The sequence below is a fragment of the Miscanthus floridulus genome, chromosome 16, assembly GCF_019320115.1.
Source record: "Miscanthus floridulus cultivar M001 chromosome 16, ASM1932011v1, whole genome shotgun sequence".
Lineage (NCBI taxonomy): Eukaryota > Viridiplantae > Streptophyta > Magnoliopsida > Poales > Poaceae > Miscanthus > Miscanthus floridulus.
In genome coordinates, this window is record NC_089595.1 from 109456286 (window position 1) to 109477655 (window position 21370).

The window sequence follows — 21370 nt, forward strand, 5'->3', positions numbered from 1 at the left end:
GAGTCAATGCTTAGCTGGCTTAGACCGGTAGAAGTCAGGTGATTTCTTATCACCTGCGAGCTATAGGTGGTTACCTAGATCTGCTTGGATGACTATGAAGTCATGGTATAACTAAGTGTTAAATGAAGTTGAGACCGGACGGAGACTTGCAGAGTTTTGGACTGTAGTGTTTTCCGTCTGTGTCGATTAAGGACCGACCGTTGTTGGGCCTCAAGTCATGTTGAACGCATGCCTTACATTTAGCTGGCCAGATAAAGTACCTTCCGACCGCGAAGCTGGGAGATTTTTCGGGCCGAGTAGATTGCCCGCAACGCACTGTGCCGGAGCAGGTGTGGTAGGACACGGGGGCGGGATGATAAGACCAAAGTGCAGTCGGTCGGCCCCCGGGTACATGTGGTTCCTGGCAAACTCGAGATTCCTAGAAAGTTGACTCGGTGATCAATATCTCACTTTAGCGGGTGAGTGAGGTTTGTGTAAGGAATAAATCACCAGCTGGTTAGGAATCGATTCGAATCGCCATCGCTCCTGGATAGTGAGCACTTGACTTGAGTTACTTCATCGTAGTAAATGTTTATGGAACACTTGGACAGTTATAATGAATATGACAGTAAGGAAGTTGTTTAATGATCATTGGTTATCATTATCTGCTTAATCACATGTTCACTCTAGTATAGATGCAAATCTAGTCGACAGGTTAATAATAATTAACTTGGCAAAAATGCTTTTCTAAAGGTTCTCGAAATGCTAAAAATGCTTTTTTTTTACAAATGAGTCAGCTACCCTACTATAAAGCCCTTCATAATCCTTGGTGTCATTTATTTTTGGTTATGTCGGGTAAGTCTAGCTGAGTACCTTCTCGTACTCAGGGTTTTATTCCCACTTGTTGCAGATGGGCAGATGTATTACGGCTACTGTATCAACTGCCTTTATCCTGCGATGGGTGATGCTTAGGACCATGGGCATGGTCATTCCTTACGTCTCATCTGATGCTTTTGTTGGAGATGATCATTCGCTGGCACTATATTTAAACTCCACGTGAGTGTGTGTGTGGTTTGAACAAATGACTTCCGCTACTTTATTCGAACTGGTTTTGTAATAACTATGTTGAAACTCTGATGTATCCGTGATGCAAACTTTTATGTAAGTTGTGATGGTGACCGCTAAACTTATTACGATCATGGCTGGGACACGAGTTGGTTTGAAATCCTTCGTGATTTCACGGACTACCGGGTTATACGGGCTTAAGTTTGTTCAATCGTCTGCTCTAGTGGATGATTTTCTTACTTAATTTCGTATAATTGGTCGGTTCTGTCATAGCTGGCATCAGAGCATGGTTTAGCGTGTTACTGTTCACAAGTGTATTTAAAACAAAAAGGCATTTGGAAAACATGATTTTTAAACTATAAAGTGTGCCAGCGATCATATCCTTTACGCCCAGTTAAGGATTTTAGGTGGCTTAATTAAGTACTGACCTAGGGTTCTTGCATCATATTTCTCTTTCGTCACTCATACGGCGTGCTATTGTATGAGTGCCACTTGTTTGAGTGGTAATGAATGGATCATTTGCCTCTACGCCTCGGTAAGTGTGAGTTGTGAGAGCATGATCGGATACACCACCGATCTAGGGTGAATGCTTATATGATGCTGGAGTAATTACATGTTCTACGCATGTTTTACAAAGGTATCTCATGAATGGGTCTTCCGTCTGTTGAGGCGATGCCGTCAGTAGGACGATGGTTCGGGTAGTTACTACCGTTGTACACGTATCTGGAGATTCATGTAGAGCGTGTAGATAAAACTTTACTGCTTTTATGCATTCATTGGAAATTTGGGCTGAAATGAATCTTCTACAGGTACATAACAACGCTATCGTGTAGAACGTATTAGCTACGTATTGAGAGATCGTTGTATGCCACCAAATTCGTCGTTAGAAATTATTTATTTCCTAAGTTTGTGAGAATGTACGACACGTACATACATCATGTTACTTGTGCATCTCATTCATCTCATGCATTCCTCCCCTTATAAATTGATTATCTCATTTTGATAAAAGTTGTATCCCCAAAAATATGTTTCCTCGAGGTAATAAAAGAACTTTTGCTACAGATGGCCTGCACGAAGCAGACCGCCCGTAAGTCCACTGGAGGAAGAGCACCTCGGCGTCCGTTGGCCTTGAGGGAGCACCGCACCACGGACACCTTCTTGAGCGAGTTTGGCATGCCGACTTTGCTTTGGAGAGTGCTCCATGATGTGGGGTACCCAGAGGGTCAAGAGCCGGTGTACTCATGGAATGAGAGCCAGTTAGCAGAGGATGGACTTGCAGTGGTGGAGATCACGGTTCCTACTCTCGGTGATGCTCCAGATTGGGATGGTTGGCATTTGGAGTTTGAGGGTCGCACTCCAGCTGAGGGTGCAGAGGGAGCAGCCTTCCGTGTCATCAGGGACATTATGAGCCGATTTCCTAGTGAGCTTGTAGCAGCTCTGGCTGGTACTTTTCCTAGGGATGATCCTCGTGATGCCATTTGGGTTCAGCCTCAAGGAAGTGCGTTAGTCAGAGGTCCAGCTAAAGGACGAGCTAGCGACAACCAGGCAATGAGTGCTATGTTCACCGCCATCAGAGCGTATGAAGGTCTCGAGAGTACCTACTGGACTTTGACTGGCTTGCGTTGTGAGGATAAGCTAAAAGGGAAGAGGCAGAAGAAGAGACAGGCACGTGCTATAGCTAGCTTGCAGGAGCAGTTGGCTGATATGAACTTACAGAGAGATCAGGCGGTTGAGAGAGGTGATAGAGCTATGCAGCGAGTGCATACGTTGACTCAAGCCAACAACAATGCAGACCGCATGATTGGACAGCTGGTTCAGGAAAGGAATGAAGCCTGGAACGCAAGAAACCTTCTGCTGCAGAGGATCAATGAGCTAGAGGAATACAACAGCTACTTGCACGAGGAGTTTCACATGCTCTACAATGGGGTTGGCCCATATGCTCCACCGAACGCCGCTAGCATGGACATCGACGACGACAACCAGGATGAGCCTGCAGTTTCACCTGGAGGCGATGGTGACGTCTCCGATCCTAATGATGGCCCCGAGGAGTAGGCTAGTTGCCTTGCGCTAGTATTTAGGTCTCGTCGCGATGGCATTTCTTTTGTTGGCACGTAATCTATCGTATGTTGCTTCGAACGTATGAGACTTGGCATGTGGTTGGAACTTGATTTTCGAATGCGATATCTGAACGCATAAAAAGTCCAGTGTATGTATGCTGGCAATGTGATTGTATGGATGCGATGTTTGCCGTTGAAGCAATTCGATTAAGTGTTGTTGTTTTAATTGGGATGCGATGGTTGTGCCTCTGTTTTATTGTATGAGTTTATTCTCTCCAGTAAATTCAGTACGGCGTAAATTTTTCCTTCACTCGCAATTATTACAGCTTCACTCAATCGTTACTTGTTGCTGAAATATGCAGATGACAAACACTCGCCGAACCACGTATGAGGCCGCTGAGCCCGGTGCCAACGGTGTAGGGACCAGTGGTGGTGGTGGTGGTGGAAACCACGGCAACAACAATGAACCTCCCCATGAACCGCATTTGCCACCTCCTCCCCCGTTTACCCCCGAGATGTTCCTCGCATAGCTGCTCGGGAGTTAGCACAACACGGAACAATCCCAGAAGAACATGGAGGATCTTCTTCGAACCATCGCCAACAATGTTCAACGTGGTAACAATCAAGGTGGTGGCATGGGAGTGAACCAATATAGCAGCTTCAAAGATTTCATGGACACTAGGCCACCAGTATTCAAGGAAGCAACAGAGTCACTCGATGCTGAGGAATGGATCAACACGATAGAAGATAAATTCCGTGTGTTAAGGATGACTGAGGTTCTAAAAACGGAGTATGCTGCACTTCAATTGCAAGGACCGGCGGGAATGTGGTGGAAGCACCACCGCACTACCTTCCCTCCAAATGCTCAGATTTCTTGGAGAGAGTTTGCTGAGGCCTTTCGTGGAGCCTATATTCCACCAGGGCTGACCAAGATGAAGTTGGGAGAGTTTCTGGCGTTGAACCAGGGCACCAAAACCGTGACACAATACCTGCATGCCTTCAACAACTTGTGTCGCTATGCTCCCGACATGGTTGACACAGATGCTAAAAGGATAGCCAGTTTTAAGAGGGGTCTCAATCCAAAAATGATGAAGCATGTTGGTACCAACAACCGCGTCAGATTCAATGACTTCATCAGCGACTGTCTGAAGCAGGAGAAGAATAACAACGCCAGCACCGCAGCCAAGACACGCAAGAGAGCCTTTAAAGGTGGGCCGTCTCAAGCTAGAGCCCCTATGGGAGGTCGTCCCCCATATCGCCCATCGGCACCTGGCGCTAGGTTTCGGCCACCTCAGCCAAGAAGTCAGAATTTCCGTGGACCTCAAAAGCCGTACAAGATGGCAGTACAACCCAACAAAGCAGCCGCAACCGCGGTACAAGGCAGTTCCAAGGGAGTTGTGGGATCTGCCGGGACAGTAAGAGGACCCTGCTATAACTATGATCAACCCGGTCATTTCTCGAGGTTTTGTCCATACCCGCCTAAGAAGAAGCAGCAGACTTATAATGCTAGAGTGCATAGAACGACAGTGGATGAAATTCCAGAAGGAGAGCCCGTCACTGCTGGTAAGTTTCCTGTCAACGAAAACCCTGCAGTTGTTCTATTTGATTCTGGATCATCGCATTCTTTTATGAGTCAAGCATTTGCATAGAAACATGAACAACTATGCACAGAATTGGGTTATGGTTACCGTATAAGTTCAGCAGGGGCTGATGTTTTGACCAACCAGATGGTTCAAGGGGCAACCCTTGAATTAGGTAGCAGGAAGTTCCGAGTGAACTTGATAGTTATGCCTGGGTTAGTCTTGGATGTCATTATAGGGATGAATTGGATGAAGGATTGGGGAGCAGTCATAGATACTGGAAGTCGAGTACTTACCCTTAAGGATCCACTAGGTGAGGGTACTTTCCAAGTACCATTGCCTCGAAGAACAGACCTGATAAGTGTTACCTATGCTACGGTAGTCATTCCTATTCATCAGATTCTGGTAGTGTGTGAATTCCCAGACGTATTCCCGGATGAGCTACCTGGTCTTCCGCCAGATAGGGAGATTGAGTTTGGAATTGAGCTAGTCCCCAGAACAGCTCCGATTTCAAGGAGGCCCTATCGGATGCCTCCAGATGAGTTAGCTGAGCTGAAGAAGCAATTAGAAGATTTGTCAAAAAAGGGGTTTATTTGGCCAAGCAAGTCTGAATGGGGATGTCCCGCTTTGTTTGTGAAAAAGAAGAAAGAGGGCACGTTGAGAATGTGCGTAGATTACAGGCCACTCAATGCTGTGACTGTCAAGAATAAATATCCCTTGCCACATATTAATGTTCTGTTTGACCAATTATCCAAGGCCAAGGTGTTCTCAAAAATAGATTTGAGATCCGGTTATTATCAGATTAAGATTACGCCACAGGATATACCGAAAACTGCATTTTCCACCAGATACGGGTTGTATGAGTATCTTGTCATGTCTTTTGGCTTGACAAATGCTCCTGCATACTTTATGTTTTTGATGAATATAGTTTTTATGCCAGAATTGGATAAGTTTGTGGTGGTGTTCATCGATGACATTCTGGTATACTCCGAGAATAAGAAAGATCATGAAGAGCATCTGAGAACTGTCTTGACCAGACTTAGAGATCATCAATTGTATGCTAAGTTTAGCAAATGCGAATTCTGGTTGAAGGAAGTTCCTTTCCTTGGTCACATTCTGTCAGAGAATGGAGTTTCAGTCGATCCAAGTAAGGTGCAAGAAGTTATGAATTGGAAAGCACCGACCACAGTTCCTGAGATTAGAAGTTTCTTAGGACTAGCGGGTTATTATCGTTGCTTTATACCAGATTTCTCGAAGATCGCCAAACCGATGACAAGCCTCCTACAAAAGGATCATAAGTTTGTGTGGACAGAAGAGTGTGAAGCAGCTTTCCACACTTTGCGGAAACTATTGACCACTGCTCCTGTTCTAGCACAACCAGATATTGAGAAACCATTTGATGTGTTTTGCGACGCATCGAAGACTGGATTGGGTTGTGTTCTTATGCAAGAAAGGAGAGTCATAGCTTATGCATCACGACAATTGAGAAAGCACGAAGTCAACTATCCAACACATGATCTTGAACTTGCTGCAGTTGTACACGCCCTAAAAATTTGGAGACATTATCTACTTGGTAATGTGTGCAATATTTTCACGGATCACAAGAGTCTTAAGTATATCTTTACCCAACCAGAGCTAAACATGAGACAGCGCAGATGGTTGGAATTGATAAAGGATTACAACTTGAATGTGCAATATCATCCTGGTAAAGCCAATGTAGTGGCAGATGCTTTGAGCAGAAAGTCACATTATTTAAATGTGCAGCCATTACTTGAAGATGGGTTCGATCTAATGCATCCTGCTGTGTTACATAGTATTCAGATTAGTTGCTCTTTGGAAAGTAAGATAATAGAAGGTCAGAAAACCGACAAGGGAATATTCCATATCAAAGAGAAAATAAAAGAAAAGCCGTCTCAACACTTTAAAGTGGATGAACAGGGCGTGTTGTGGTTTGACAACCGTCTTGTGGTTCCCAAGGATCGAGAGCTTAGGAATAAGCTCATGGATGAAGCTCACTTTTCTAAGCTATCTATCCATCCCGGAAGTAGTAAGATGTATCCAGAACTAAGATCTCGCTATTGGTGGACCAAAATGAAGAAAGAAATTACAGCATATGTTGTCAGATGTGACACATGTTGTCGAGTGAAAGCAATTCACATGAAACCTGCCGGTATGTTGCAACCCTTATCAGTCCCTAGTTGGAAGTGGGACGATATAAGTATGGATTTTATCACGGGTTTGCCCACTACTTAAAAAGGACATGATTCAATTTGGGTAATTGTGGACCGTCTTACCAAGACCGCTCATTTCTTGCCTGTCAAAACAGATTATCGACCACCTCAATATGCCGAGAAGTATATCGCAGAAATTGTGAGGTTGCATGATATACCAAAGACCATAGTATCTGATAGAGGCTCGCAGTTCACGGCTCATTTTTGTTAACATTTACACAAAGGCTTGGGAACTAGTTTGATTCGCAGTACCGCTTATCATCCTCAGACAGATGGTCAGACTGAACGAGTAAATGCTATTTTGGAGGATATGTTAAGAGCCTGTGTATTGTCTTCTAAGGGATCATGGGAGTCATGGTTACCGCTAGCTGAGTTTTCTTATAATAATAGTTATCAAGAAAGCATCAAGATGGCCCCATTCGAAGCTTTATATGGCAGAAAATGTAGAACACCATTGAATTGGATCGAGCCTAGTGATAGAAGGTATTACGGCATTGACTTTGTAGAAGAAGTCGAGAATAAAGTTCATATTATTCAGCAGAATATGAAAGCTGCTCAATCACGTCAGAAAAGCTATGCAGACAAAAGAAGGAGACCTCTTATGTTTGAAGTTGGTGACTATGTTTATCTGAAAGTCACGCCAATGAAGAAGAAAAGGTTTGGAATCCGAAGAAAGCTTGCCGCGAGATTCGTAGGACAATACAAGATCTTAGAACGAAGAGGTCCGGTAGCTTACAAGTTAGAGTTACCTGAGACAATGAGTACCGTTTTCCCAGTTTTCCATGTATCACATCTCAAGAAATGTTTGTGTGTTTCAGAGGAAAGAATAGAACCTCGAGGTATTCAACTCAAATCAGATTTGGTGTATCGTGAGCAACCAGTCCGGGTGTTAGACACTAAGGAACGTGCTACTCGAAATAGTGTGGTGAAAACATACAAGATACAGTGGGATCATCATGATGAGGGAGATGCAACTTGGGAAACAGGAGAGTATCTACAAAAAGCTTATGAAGAATTTTATAACAAATGGTTCATAACCCAAATCTCGGGACGAGATTTTTATAAGGGGGGAGGGCTGTAACACCCCGGTGTTATGCCTATATTTAGGCACTGCAAATCACGCATATCATGCATCATCAAGCATCCAAATCATACATGCTTAATCATGTGAATAACAAGTGAAACACTGCTTCGAAACATCTAAAACATGTTGTGAAACCTGAATGTTGCATGCCTTTATTAGAATTGTTTTGCCCTGATTTTGTTTGCTAGGTTAGTAGAACTTGTTTGGTTATAATTGTAAATCATCTAGAATTGTTTATCACAATTTTTGGAGCAAGGTTTGTATTTGAATTATTGTCAAATTTTGCTTTAAAAATAATTCTCCAAACATTAGGGTTTAAGTCAAAATTTACTTTAATTTTATAATTCAAAATCTATAATGAATTGGACGTTGGTATTAAAATCAAAGTTGTAGAGGATAAAATTTTGAGCAACTTTTATTTTTGGCCCAAAGTTTGAAACTGCATTGATTTAGTCCAAAAATTCATTTGAATGAAAAAGGAATTCAAATTAATTTGAAAAATCTTGTTTTTACCTTCGTGGGCCTTGCGCCTCGTTTTCGGCCCAGCCGCACCGGCGGCCCGGCCTGCCTTCGCGCCGCGCCTTGCTCCCGCAGCCGCTTCGCCGGCCTAGGCCCACGCCGCGCCTGCCGCTCGCCCGCACTCGCGCGCCCGTCGCTGCGCCACGCCGCGACCGCGGCAGAGAAATTCCGCCGTGTGGCGACCACGCACCGGCGTCGCCCGCCGCGCGGCAGCCACGACCTGACACCGCGCCCACGTGCCCGCCTTCACCTGCTGGTGCCCGCGCGCTCGCTCACTCCCGCCCGCGTTTCCTCTCCTCCCCTCCAGAGTCGAGAGCTCGAGCTCTGTCGCTCGCCGCGCCCGCAGCTCCGCCGGCGTCGAGCTCCCGCACCACCGCGCCATTCCCTGATTGCTCGTGCCCACTACTCCGCCTCGCCTTCCCTCGACTCACGCTCGTGCTTGCGCCGCCTTCCGAGCCTAGGGTGAGCTTCCCCGCGCCTCGCCACCGACGGCCATGGCGCCGTCGTGCTCGGCCGCCGTGGGACTCCCCCTTCCTCCCCTTCTCCACCCTGCTTAGCTGCCTGCTCGCATTCGCCAATGCCTCACGAACCTCCTGCGCTCGCTTGCTTGCGCTGCCGTGGCCGGAGATGGCCGCCGGCCGCTGGCCGAGCCGCGCCGCCGCGCCAGCGCGCGCGCCGGCGGGGCACTCTGCCTCAGCCGGCCAGGCCGAGCCAGGCCATGGGCTGACGCCCTGTTGGGCCGTCTCCCCCTCCCTCGCGCTCGGGCCGCGCAGGCCGGTTGTGGCCGTGGGCTAGTTTGTTTCCACGGGCTGGCCCAGTAACGTTTAAGTGATTTGATTTCCCTTTATTCTTTATTATGTGAAATCTAAAATGGTTTGAAAAATGTTTGGGTGATCAAACTTGCTCCAAATTTGTTGAAACAAACTTTTCTAGGTTCCTTATCATCAGATCTACTGGGAAAAAATTGTGCATGTCATTTTTGAAATACTCTTCTGTAGGGTTTTATTTAATCATGGATATTGCTGATAACTTGAAAAATGTGTAAAAAAATCGATTATCTTCAGAAAAATATGATTCCAAGTTTGTTAATCTTATTATGTCATGTACTTCCTAGGAAAAATATGTTTCATGCATGTGCTGTGGGAAAATTTTGAGGTGTAGTTCAAGTACTTTTAATGGCTGAGTTTTGTTATTTTTGCTAGAGAACAAATTTTGTATAAAACATGCATGTGATAATTTTTGTACAGTCATTATATCCTATGAAGAACCTAGGAAAAATATTAATTCTATTGTTTGACACTTTTCATAGTACAAAGCAATTTCATGCTCATTTTTATGCTATAGCTTGTCATTTTTGTGTAGGATAGTTTACTTATCCAAATGCCATGAAATTTTTATGGTAGTTTGTTTAGGATAGTATTATGCTACTGTAATTTTCTTAGATTTTTAGGAGCATCAGAAATATATGTTGCTATTCAAACCTATTATTAATTAGGGTTTAAGCAAGTGTTGCTTTAAGTGTGATTAAGAAATTAGTAAAGCTTTGGTGTATCTTTGAAGCATTTCATAAGATATGTTGACTTAACATATTAGTAGTAGAAGAGAATGCAGTAGATGACATGTGCTTGTAGTATAGTTTCTTGGATGATGTTGACTACCTTGCATTTAAACATATCCATTGCATTCATCTCCTTCGATGCACCGTTTACATAATCACTTACGCGCATTGCATCATACAGGATCGCAAACCGAGAACCCAGTCGTCATACCCGAGGAGCCCGAGGAGCAGCTCGAGGTGCAGCAGTAGGAAGTGCCAGAAGCCGACGAGGAGGACGTTGAGGAACTTCCGGAGTGCCCCGATCACCGCCCGAGCTCCTTCGAGAGAGGCAAGCCCCGGAGCATTTTTCTCCCAGTTTGCAATTATTTAATTAAATGCTTTACTTTAATTGATGCATTATGTTCAGGAGTTGTTTGCAACCGTTGCTGCATTATACCTTGCTTACCTTTGTTATACTATATCCTTGTTACCCTGGTATCCGCAGTCGAGTCAATGCTTAGCTGGCTTAGACCGGTAGAAGTCAGGTGATTTTCTGTCACCTGCGAGCTATAGGTGGTTACCTGGATCTGCTTGGATGACTATGAAGTCATGGTATAACTAAGTGTTAAATGAAGTTGAGACAGGACGGAGACTTGCAGAGTTTTGGACTGTAGTGTTTTCCGTCTGTGTCGATTAAGGACCGACCGTTGTTGGGCCTCAAGTCATGTTGAACGCATGCCTTACATTTAACTGGCCGGATAATGTACCTTCTGACCGCGAAGCTGGGAGATTTTTCGGGCCGAGTAGATTGCCCGCAATGCACTGTGCTGGAGCAGGTGTGGTAGGACACAGGGGTGGGATGATAAGACCAAAGTGCAGTCGGTCGTCCCCCGGGTACATGTGGTTCCTGGCAAACTCAAGATTCCTGGAAAGTTGACTCGGTGATCAATATCTCACTTTAGCGGGTGAGTGAGGTTTGTGTAAGGAATAAATCACCAGCTGGTTAGGAATCGATTCGAATCGCCATCGCTCCTGGATAGTGAGAACTTGACTTGAGTTACTTTATCGTAGTAAATGTTTATGGAACACTTGGATAGTTATAATGAATATGACAGTAAGGAAGTTGTTTAATGATCATTGGTTATCATTATCTGCTTAATCACATGTTCACTCTAGTATAGGTGCAAATCTAGTCGACAGGTTAATAATAATTAACTTGGCAAAAATGCTTTTCTAAAGGTTCTTGAAATGCTAAAAATGCTTCTTTTTGCAAATGAGTCAGCTACCCTACTATAAAGCCCTTCATAATCCTTGGTGTCATTTATTTTTGGTTATGTCGGGTAAGTCTAGCTGAGTACCTTCTCATACTCAGGGTTTTATTCTCACTTGTTGCAGATGGACAGATGTATTATGACTACTATATCAACTGCCTTTATCCTGCGATGGGTGATGCTTAGGACGATGGGCATGGTCATTCCTTACGTCTCATCTAATGCTTTTGTTGGAGATGATCATTCGCTGGCACTATATTTAAACTCCGCGTGAGTGTGTGTGTGGTTTGAACAAATGACTTCCGCTACTTTATTCGAACTGGTTTTGTAATAACTATGTTGAAACTCGGATGTATCCGTGATGCAAACTTTTATGTAAGTTGTGATGGTGACCGCTAAACTTATTATGATCATGGCTGGGACACGAGTTGGTTTGAAATCCTTCGTGATTTCACGGACTACCGGGTTATACGGGCTTAAGTTTGTTCAATCGTCTGCTCTGGTGGATGATTTTCTTACTTAATTTCGTATAATTGGTCGGTTCTGTCACAAGCAGGCGCGCGCATGCTCTGTTGGGCCGCTGCTGGGCCACGAGCGCGGGCGGCATTTCGTCGCTAGGCCTAGCACTGTTTCAACAGGCTGGACCAAATGAACAGTAGAACTGTGTTATTGTTTTATTCATTTTCATAAGTAAATTGTGATGATTTTTTTGTCTAGTTTCAACCTCTGTCAAAATTTGAACCAACGGGATATTTTTTCAGAGACTAGATTAGTACAGTTAAATGCTTCTGAAAAGTAGATAAATAATTTTTTCATCTTTTCGCTGCAATGTTAAAGTTTATTATCTTCTAATTAATTCGAACCAACGGGAGAATTTAATTTGAAGAGTAGTCATTTTTAGTCAGTAAATTATAATATTGTTATTTTTTTGACCAACGTTGATAATAGCAATATTATAATGTTTATTCATAAGTTTTCCATGCATTAATTCTATTTCTGCCCAACGGTGACGTAGAATTAGTGTATAAGAATGTTGTATGTTTTAATTTTGACCAACATTAAATTAAATCATGCAATTATGATGTCATATTTTCTCACTATCTCGGACAGTGTTTTTTAAGACTCAACCCAATGGCTTTTATCTCACATATACCGTCTCTTGAAGGGGGCAACTACAGGATATGGCGAGAGAAGTATGAACTAGCACTTGCGCTGTCTGAAAATGACCTAGCGCTTACCTCCCCGTGTCCGACTGAGCTAGTGGACCTGGTGAGGGAAGATAATGAGATTGACGCTGATTTCACTGCACGGCATCGAGATAATGCAAAAGTGTGGATGAAATATGATCTTGAACGCAAGAAATGGGACATTTCAAACCGCAAGTGGTTGATGTTGGCTAAGTACACTATTTTAGATGCGATAAGAGGGTCTATCCCAGATTGTGATACCGCCGCAGAGTATCTTAAGAAAGTTGAGAGTCAGTTCACTGACTCTTCAAAGTCTTATGCCAGTACTTTGATCAAGAAATTATTCAATAAAAAATACACTGGTGGTGGTATCAAAGAGCACATACTGAAGATGAGCAATACGGCTTCGAAGCTGAAGCCAATGGATTTCAGGCTTAAGGATGAGTTCCTTATTCATTTGGTTTTTGCTCCCTTGTCCAAAGAATATGAAACTTTTGTGGTGAACTACAACATGCAGCCTGATAAATGGGATATAGAGAAGCTCATTGCAATGTGTGTTTAAGAAGAGGAGAGGCTGAAAAGCTCACTGGTGACTTTGCTAACCTTTGTGAAGGACAACAAAAAGAAGAACTTCAACAAAAATGCCAAACCTCAAGGGAAAGATTCTCAGAATGACCACCATTAGAAGAACAACAATGCTCAAGTTGAAAATAATCAGTGTAAATGGTGCAAGAAGCATGGACATTACCAGAGGGACTGTCTAGACTTCCTAAAGAGCCTTCTAAAAGAGGTGAGGATTTTATTATATTCATAGATAAATCCTTGTATTTAAGTTATGTAAAATCTACTTGGTGGATTGATTCAGGTGTAACTGTTCATGTTGTAAATTCATTACAGGGATTCTGTACGAGGAGAACCCTGCAAAGTGGAGAAAGAAGAATTAAAGTTGCAAATAGAGTTGAAGCTGAAGTTGAAGCCATTGGAGATCTCTCTATAGAATTAGATGATGGTTTTAGACTACAGCTTTCAGATATTCTTTATGTACCCTCTTTTGCGTAGAAACTTGATAAGTGTCTCACGACTAGATGACGATGGATATGATTGTCATTTTGGTAATGGCAAATGTCGGATTGTGATTAATAAGTGTGTTGGTCTTGTCTTTCGACAAGACAAGCTTTATTTATTATCACTTTCTGATAATATGAATGATGTGAGCACTGAGAATGAGAATGCTTCCTCGTCTATGAATGTAACAAATAAGCGAAAGAGAGTGCATGATGTATCTTCAAAATTATGGCACTATCATTTAGGCCATATTTTGAGGGAGAGAATAGAGCGATTAAGTAAGAAATCAATTCTTCCGCCTTTAGAATTTTTAGATTTAGAGCAATGCATTGATTGCATAAAAGAAAAGTACGTTAAGAAAATAAAGAAAGATGCCAAATGAAGCGCAAGAATTTTAGAAATAGTTCACATAGACATATGTGGTCCTTTTTCCTATGAAGAGTGTGGATGACTATGATTCATTTATAACATTCATAGATGACTATTCTCGTTTTGGCTATATGTATCCAATTAAGGAAAGATCAGGAAGTATTGGATAAATTTAAGATATCCAAGGCTGAAGTAGAAAATCAACACAACTTAAAGATTAAGGTAGTAAGGTCCGACCATATGGGAGAGTACTACGATTGACACACCCCATATGGCCAAGTTCCTAGACCCTTTGCAAGGTTCTTATAGGAAAATGGCATAGTTGCCCAGTATTCTACATCGGGACGAACCTTAGCAGAATGGAGTAGCTGAAAGGCGCTAACCGTACCTTAATGGATATGGATATGGTGAGAAGCATGATAAGTTACTCTACCCTACCGATAAGTTTATGGATGGAGGCGTTATAAACCTGCCATTCATATTCTTAATCGAGTGCCAAGCAAGTCGGTGCCCAAAACACTGTATGAGTTGTGGACAAGAAAGAAATCCTCACTTAACTATTTACGTGTGTGGGTTGTCCAGCTAAGGCAAAAGTCTTTAATCCAAACATAGGGAAGCTAGACTCCAAGACTGTCAGTTATCATTTCATTGGCTATCCAGAAAAGTCAAAAGGTTATCGCTTCTATTGTCCTAACAGGCAAACAAAGTTTGTAGAAACAAGACATGTTGTCTTCTTAGATGATAATATGATCAAGGGGGAGCATGGTAGCGTGAGAAATTAGTTTTGAAGAGAAGCGGGTATACATGCCCACTCCTATGGTTCAGGAACCATTTTTCACGCTACCTATTGTTGTTGTACCAACAGTGCAAGACACTATAGTAACAGCACATGTTATTAGTTCTCCTGTGGCAACAATGAATGAACATGAGGAACCTGCCCTATAGGATCCCCTAGAACCCCCTGTCACACATGAGGAAGAGCAACAATAGCCTCATATAGAACAAGCGTCGTCTAACGAGGCCCCTAGAAGGTCTCAAAGAGTTAGGAGATCAGCCATTCCTGATGATTACGAAGTTTATGGATGTGAGGAATTTCAAATGGAGGGTGATCCCACCTCATTTGAAGAAGCCATGAGAAGCGCTCACTCATCCTAAGTGGCTTGAAGCCATGGAAGATGAAATAAAATCAATGAAAACGAATGGTGTTTGAGACTTAGAAACTAATTTCTAAAGGAGCCAAGACAGTATGCTATAAATGGGTCAACAAAACTAAACATGACTCCAAAGAGAATATAGAAAGGTTTAAAACGCGACTTAGTGGCGAAAGGTTTCACACAAAGAGAAGGCATAGATTATAATGAGACATTTTTCTCCTAGTCTCATGTAAGGATTCTTTTAGAATCATAATGACGCTTGTAGCACATTACGATTTAGAATTACATCAGATGGATGTAAAGATGACGTTCCTAAACGGGGATCTAGGAGGAAAATGTTTACATGGCACAACCGAAAGGTTTTATTGTGGAAGTAAAAGAACGTATGGGATGCCGCCTGAAGAAATCTATTTATGGATTAAAACAAGCTTCAAGACAGTGGTATTTGAAAGTTTGATAGTACAATAAGAAAGTTTGGGTTTCAAGAAAACGTAGAGGACAATTGCGTTTATACAAAGTTCAAGAATGAGAAATATATTTTCCTAGTCTTGTATGTGGATGACATCTTGCTCGCTAGCAGTGATGTTAATCTACTACTAGAAACAAAGAAGTTCTTGTCCTCGAAGTTTGATATGAAGGATCTCGGTGAAGCTACGTTCGTCCAAGGAATAGAGATTCACCGAGATAGAGAAAAGAGGGATTTTAGGATTATCACAAAAGGCATACTTAGAAAAAGTTCTAAGGAAATACAGTATGTAAAATTGTAAGTCTTCACCTGCTCCCATAGTCAAGTGCGATAGATATGGAGAATTTCAATGTTCCAGGAACCAATATGAGATCGATCAAATAAAAGTGGTTCCATATAGTTCAGCTGTCAGAAGTTTATAGTATGCTCAAGTGTGTACTCGTCCTGACTTAGCATTTGTTACCGGGATACTTGGCAAATATCAGAGTAATCCAGGAATAGAACATTGAAAATTAGTAAAGAAAGTTTTGCGTTACCTGCAGGATACGAGGGGTCTCATGCTAACGTACAAAAGATCTGATTCCCTGCATATAGAGGGGTATACATATTCTGATTATGCCGGAGATGACAGAAAATCCATGTCAGGATACATATTCACTCTCGCAGGAGGAGCTATATCATGGAAAAGCTCAAAGCAAACCGTCACTACAACAGTCCACAATGTATGCCGAGTTTGTAGCATGTTATGAGGCCACAGGGCAGGTGAATTGGCTGAAGAAATTCATGCCCGGGTTGAAAGTGGTAGACGACATACATAAGGCACTCAAGTTATACTGCGATAATAATCCAGCAGTATGTTATGCTCACAACAATAAGTCAAGTGGTGCTGCCAAATACATTGACATAAAATATTATGTTGTGAAAGACAAAGTCCGGGATCATATACTTAGTCTTAAGCATATAAGAACAGAAAAGATGCTCGCTGGATCCGCTTACAAAAGTCTTACCACCCAGCGTGTTCAGAGAACACTTAGCCGACATGGGTTAAGGGAAAGCCTATGATTGCTGGACAATAAGGGCCTAGTTGAGAATCTGTTTCAAAACAGAGAAGTGCATTGTAGCTGTTTAATCTAGTGGCAACAGACCGTGACGATGAGGCACGCTCTATGTACTGATCTGTGATGGAATGTGAACAAGATAAAGTAAGTAAGTTAAATTTAAGTCATAAAGTGAGATCAATGGGGGAATGTTAGATTGATCTCCACCAATTGGCCCAACTGCCGGTCAATTAGGGCCCTTAGATCCAGCGCCCTAATCAGGGGCGCTCAAACCGCTCCATGGTTGGTGGGCTCCTCGTCGCACTAGCGCCATAAAAAGAGAGGTGGGGGTCGGGGCACAAGGCACGAGGTTCACCTGAGCCACCAGACACATCACCTACATCATAACCCTAGCCGATCTAGAGAGGGGGCGCTGCCAGCGACGGAAAGCTCCGCCACCGACCACCGCCACCTCTGCACCACCGCCACCGCGACAGCACCTTCACCATTGGGCTTCACCGCTGCCACCGACGAGCAACCACATGGCCAGCTCGTCTTCTACGAAGACGGCCGATGGTTTGCACCTCCGCACCCTCTCTTTCTCCCTCTATCTCTAAATCCCGTACTACTTCATGTTCGAGGACTCGCTATTTATCCTAAATATCAGTATACATGCCAGATCATGCCAGATCATGTAACAATCTATCACCATACGCCATCACGGTATAAGGAGCCCGAGCCATCATGCGTGGAGTGTTAAAAAAAAATCATGCGTGGCGTCTGCTGCCACCATCATCGCTGCAGAATTTCTCCTCATTTTGAAACGCTTCTCATCCTGCACCGACTCCCGTGCGCTGTCCCCAGCACCTAACACCATCAAGCTCCATGATCCTCGGCTCCTGGCAACAGCAGCAGCAGCAGCAGCAGCAGGGCTTCATCGAGGAGCAACTCAACAAGAACAAGTGGAGCACGAGTCCTGAGGAATGCCGATGAATGCAGCAACCGGCAGCGGGGAACTGCCTGAAGCTCTGAAGTCTGAACCCAGCAGACCAGATGGAGTAGGTAGTATGACCATCAGCTGCACTACTGCAGCATAGGTGACTCCAAACAATTCCGGTCCGAATGCTCACCGCTTAAGTTTTTTTTTAAACACCGGAGGCGTTTTTGAAACACCGCATGAACATGAACACCAACACGAGTAAACATAAAGCACTGCACAATTAACCAGAGCCGAGAGAGAGAGGTAGTCTAAAACTAAAAGTCTAGTTGTTTCCTCTTGCTGAGATAGTCTAGTCTAGTCAACTCTATGCACAAACCCACCACAAACGCAGCGGGCAAACCACCGATTGTCGACCCAAAAAGGATAAAAGAAAGACGCCGGCTACGACATCCTCGCCACCCAGATATACAAAATGGAATCGAGGCTATATATATATAGCACGGCGCCACTATAATTAACTCGAAAAAGAAAAGTTTTTTTTTTCCAGTTTTCCCCCTGAATCTAACCTTTTTTTAATGTTTTTTCCTTTGGCTTCCCTCAAGTCCTCAACCCAGCGCGACCATGTCCAAGAGCGCGTGGCTGTTGACACGCTCCCTCGTCTCCCGTCACTGTCGCCGACCCTTCTTCCTCTGCCTCCGCCACCACCGCACTTCGGCCCTGGCAACGCAGGCTGCAGTCGGGCGGTCAGTCGGAGTCGCTGTCCATGCTCTCCATCCCCTTGAGGCCCCGGTTCTTCTGTTGCTGAACAAAGAGAGATCCAAAATAAAAAAGTGAGACACATCAGGAGACGAGGACGATGACTACGACAGGGCCTCATTAGTGAAGTCAACTAATAATGGGTTTCGCGTTAAGGGCTCGTTTAAACGTAGGGTGTAAAGTTTTAGGGTGTTATATCGGGTGTCATATGGGGTGTCGTATGGGGTGTTCAGATACTAATAAAAAAATAAATTAATGAATCCGCGAAACGAATTTATTAAACATAATTAATCCATTATAAGCACATGTATTACTATAGCACCACATTGTCAAATCATGGACTAATTAAGCTTAAAAGATTTATTTTATAAATTAGTCGTAAATTATATAAATAATTATTTTTTAATCTATATTTAATACTCGGTATACATGTCTAAAATTTAATGGGACCTAGAGTAAATTTTAGAGGCCTGAGTTACGTGTGCGAATCTACCCTGGTAGTACAAGTACTACACGTCTCCCACTTGCTACTACAGATTACAGAAGCATTAGAAGCGGCAGGCTCACCAAGTCAAAGCAAAAGCAGGAGCCGGGGGAACGAGCCGTGGCTCGTGTGGCAAAGCTGCCGGCCCATGATTTTTCACCGGGGTTTTTCTTCATTTTAACACGGCCTCTCTCGCGTGGAGCTATAAACAGCCTGTTCGCTTGTTGGTTTCAGCCAGCCCAAACCAGCCAGCCAACAGTGTTTTCCTCTCACAAAAAACCAGCACCAGCCAGCTCAAACCAGCACCAGCACCAACCAGCGAACAGGCCGAAAAAGAGTACGACGCGCCCATCGTCTACAGAGCCTTAATGGTTTCGGTGATCTCTTTAAGAACGCGATCTTGGAATCTAGGTATAGTTGTAGGATCTATTTGTGTACTTGAGGTGTGTGTGGGGTGTGAGTGTGCGTGGTGTTGATGTGTTATCTAGTCATGAACAGATACTACAGTTATATCTAGATGAGAGGCGAAAAAAAAAGACAGGAGCCATCCCTGTCCCTCGCCGGGGGGTATTTGGGATGCCGTGTGGGTTCCAGACCCCATATCCACCCTATCCTCCTCTGCGTCTTATCACGGGGTCCCACCACCCACGTAGTATGCCCCTGCTGCTGACTCGTATCCAATTACTGGCAGCGTGCCCAGGGGGCCCCACACGTCAGGAACAAGAACTCCTCTATCCAACGCGCGCTCCATCCACTACTTGGAGACAGACAGCAGTAGTAGCTAAGACGCTGGCATGTGGGCCCCCGTGCCATGGCTGTATGGGAGATCCAGCCTTGGAGACCGGGCTGTCGCGTAGGCGCAGGTGCCCCTGCAGTGCGCGTCCGTTGGCCTCGGCAATAAAGCCTGCGCGCGATGTGGATTAAAGCGCGGCCATTAATGAGCAGAGAGCCAGAGAGGGAGAGGCAACGCAACTCACGGCTCACGGGAGGTGGGCCCCACGTGACATAAGAAGGGGACAGGAGAAAAAGGGTACGCACACCCATTTCCCCTCCCCCTCTTTCGGCCTGTGGTTCGTCCCCGAGCCACCCCCTTCTTTTATTACTTTTTCCAAACCATCTCTAATAACTAACTGATCTGTCGGCCCAATCTCAAATTAACGGCGGTGCAAATAACACGAGGGTGAACCGGATCCGACTAACCGGCCGAGAGCATTTCTGACGCGACGACGAAGATAAAGGAAAAAAAAACATTGAGAGAGAGAGAGAGAGAGAGATGGATGTACTATGGTGGGTACCTTCTTCGGGCACTTCTTCTCGCGCACCTCGTACCTGCTCCTGGTCACATCCGTCAGCCACATCCCGGGGCAGATCGCCTGCGCAAGACAAGACAGGCACGAGATCAGGTCAGCTTAACACTAATCCATGTCTCGACATAACGTAAGCATCGCTAATGGAGAAGAGAGAGAGAGAGACGGGAAAAAAAAGGCACGCACATTGATGGTCTTCTCGACGTTCTTGGGCCGCCGCTTGGGGCGCTGCGGTAGCTTGGTGCCCTTCATGGCCATGAAGTCATCCTCCTTCTCCTTCCGGGACAGCGTGGTGTAGATCCGCGGCACCTCCAGCTTCGGCGCCGGCTTCGTCGACGCCGCCGCCGCTGCGCCGGCCTGCTGGTGCTGATGGCCACTGCCGCTGCCCCCCTGGTTGTGGTTGTACTGCTGCTGCGGCTTCAGGGTCCGGGACGCCCAGGCCCATCACGGAGCCCGGGCCCACCTTGTGCGGCGACACCGCACGCTGCTTCTCGGCCCTTGCCGCCGCCGCCGCCGCCGCCGAGAACCTCCCCGCGGCACCAGCACCACGGTCCTCCGCCGATCTGGTCATCATCGTCGCCGTAGCATTAGAACCCGGCAACCAAACCAACAAACTAACCAACTAGTAATCCGGACCGCGATCGGCTGGCCCAGCACGGTGGTTGGGATTAAAGCGGCGGCGGGGCTCCGGTTAGGTAACAGCGACCAGGGAATGGTGGGGTTCTGATGCGGCGCGGAGAGCAAAGCTGGGCGCCGGCAAAAGCTGCTGCCGCTGCGGATGCCCACAGAAAAAAAAAAGTGGCGTAGGAGCGTTGGATGCGCGCAGGATTTATACACGGCTCGCATCAAGTCCTACTATATAGCCCTTCGCCTCGCCTGCTGTGATGATGTCACTGTGTTGTTCACTATTCACACAAGCGGACAAGCCAAACGCAGCCGGAAAACGGCAGGGAACTGGGAAGGAAGGAGGCCCGGCCGGCCATTAATGGACCTCGGCAAGCTAGGGGAAGGGGATGACCGGACGACAGATGGCTTGGGGGATTAGATGGACGGATGGTGGATTTGCTGGCTGCCAATGCACCAGGTTAGTGAAGACCAAGGGTGAAGTGCCGCTCCTTTGACCCACGCCATACGTTGGCTGAAAAGATCTAAAACATCACTTCACTGCAAAAAGATTTTGCCCCAGTTGTTACGCTTGTTTGATTTATAAGTTACGATAAAAGTACCATCGTACTAATTTAGGTGTAAGAAAAAATACTTATTCCTTGGTCGATAAGCTATG

At 44.8% G+C, this 21370-nt stretch overlaps 1 protein-coding gene across 1 annotated transcript; it reads left to right on the plus strand.

The window, feature by feature from the left end:
- Positions 1–12454: 12454 nt before the first annotated feature.
- LOC136511248 (uncharacterized) lies at positions 12455–13507 on the plus strand. Its single transcript, XM_066505388.1, has 2 exons — positions 12455–13062; positions 13408–13507. Exons 1-2 carry the CDS (start codon positions 12455–12457, stop codon positions 13505–13507), a joined length of 708 nt encoding a protein of 235 aa, XP_066361485.1.
- Positions 13508–21370: the final 7863 nt, after the last annotated feature.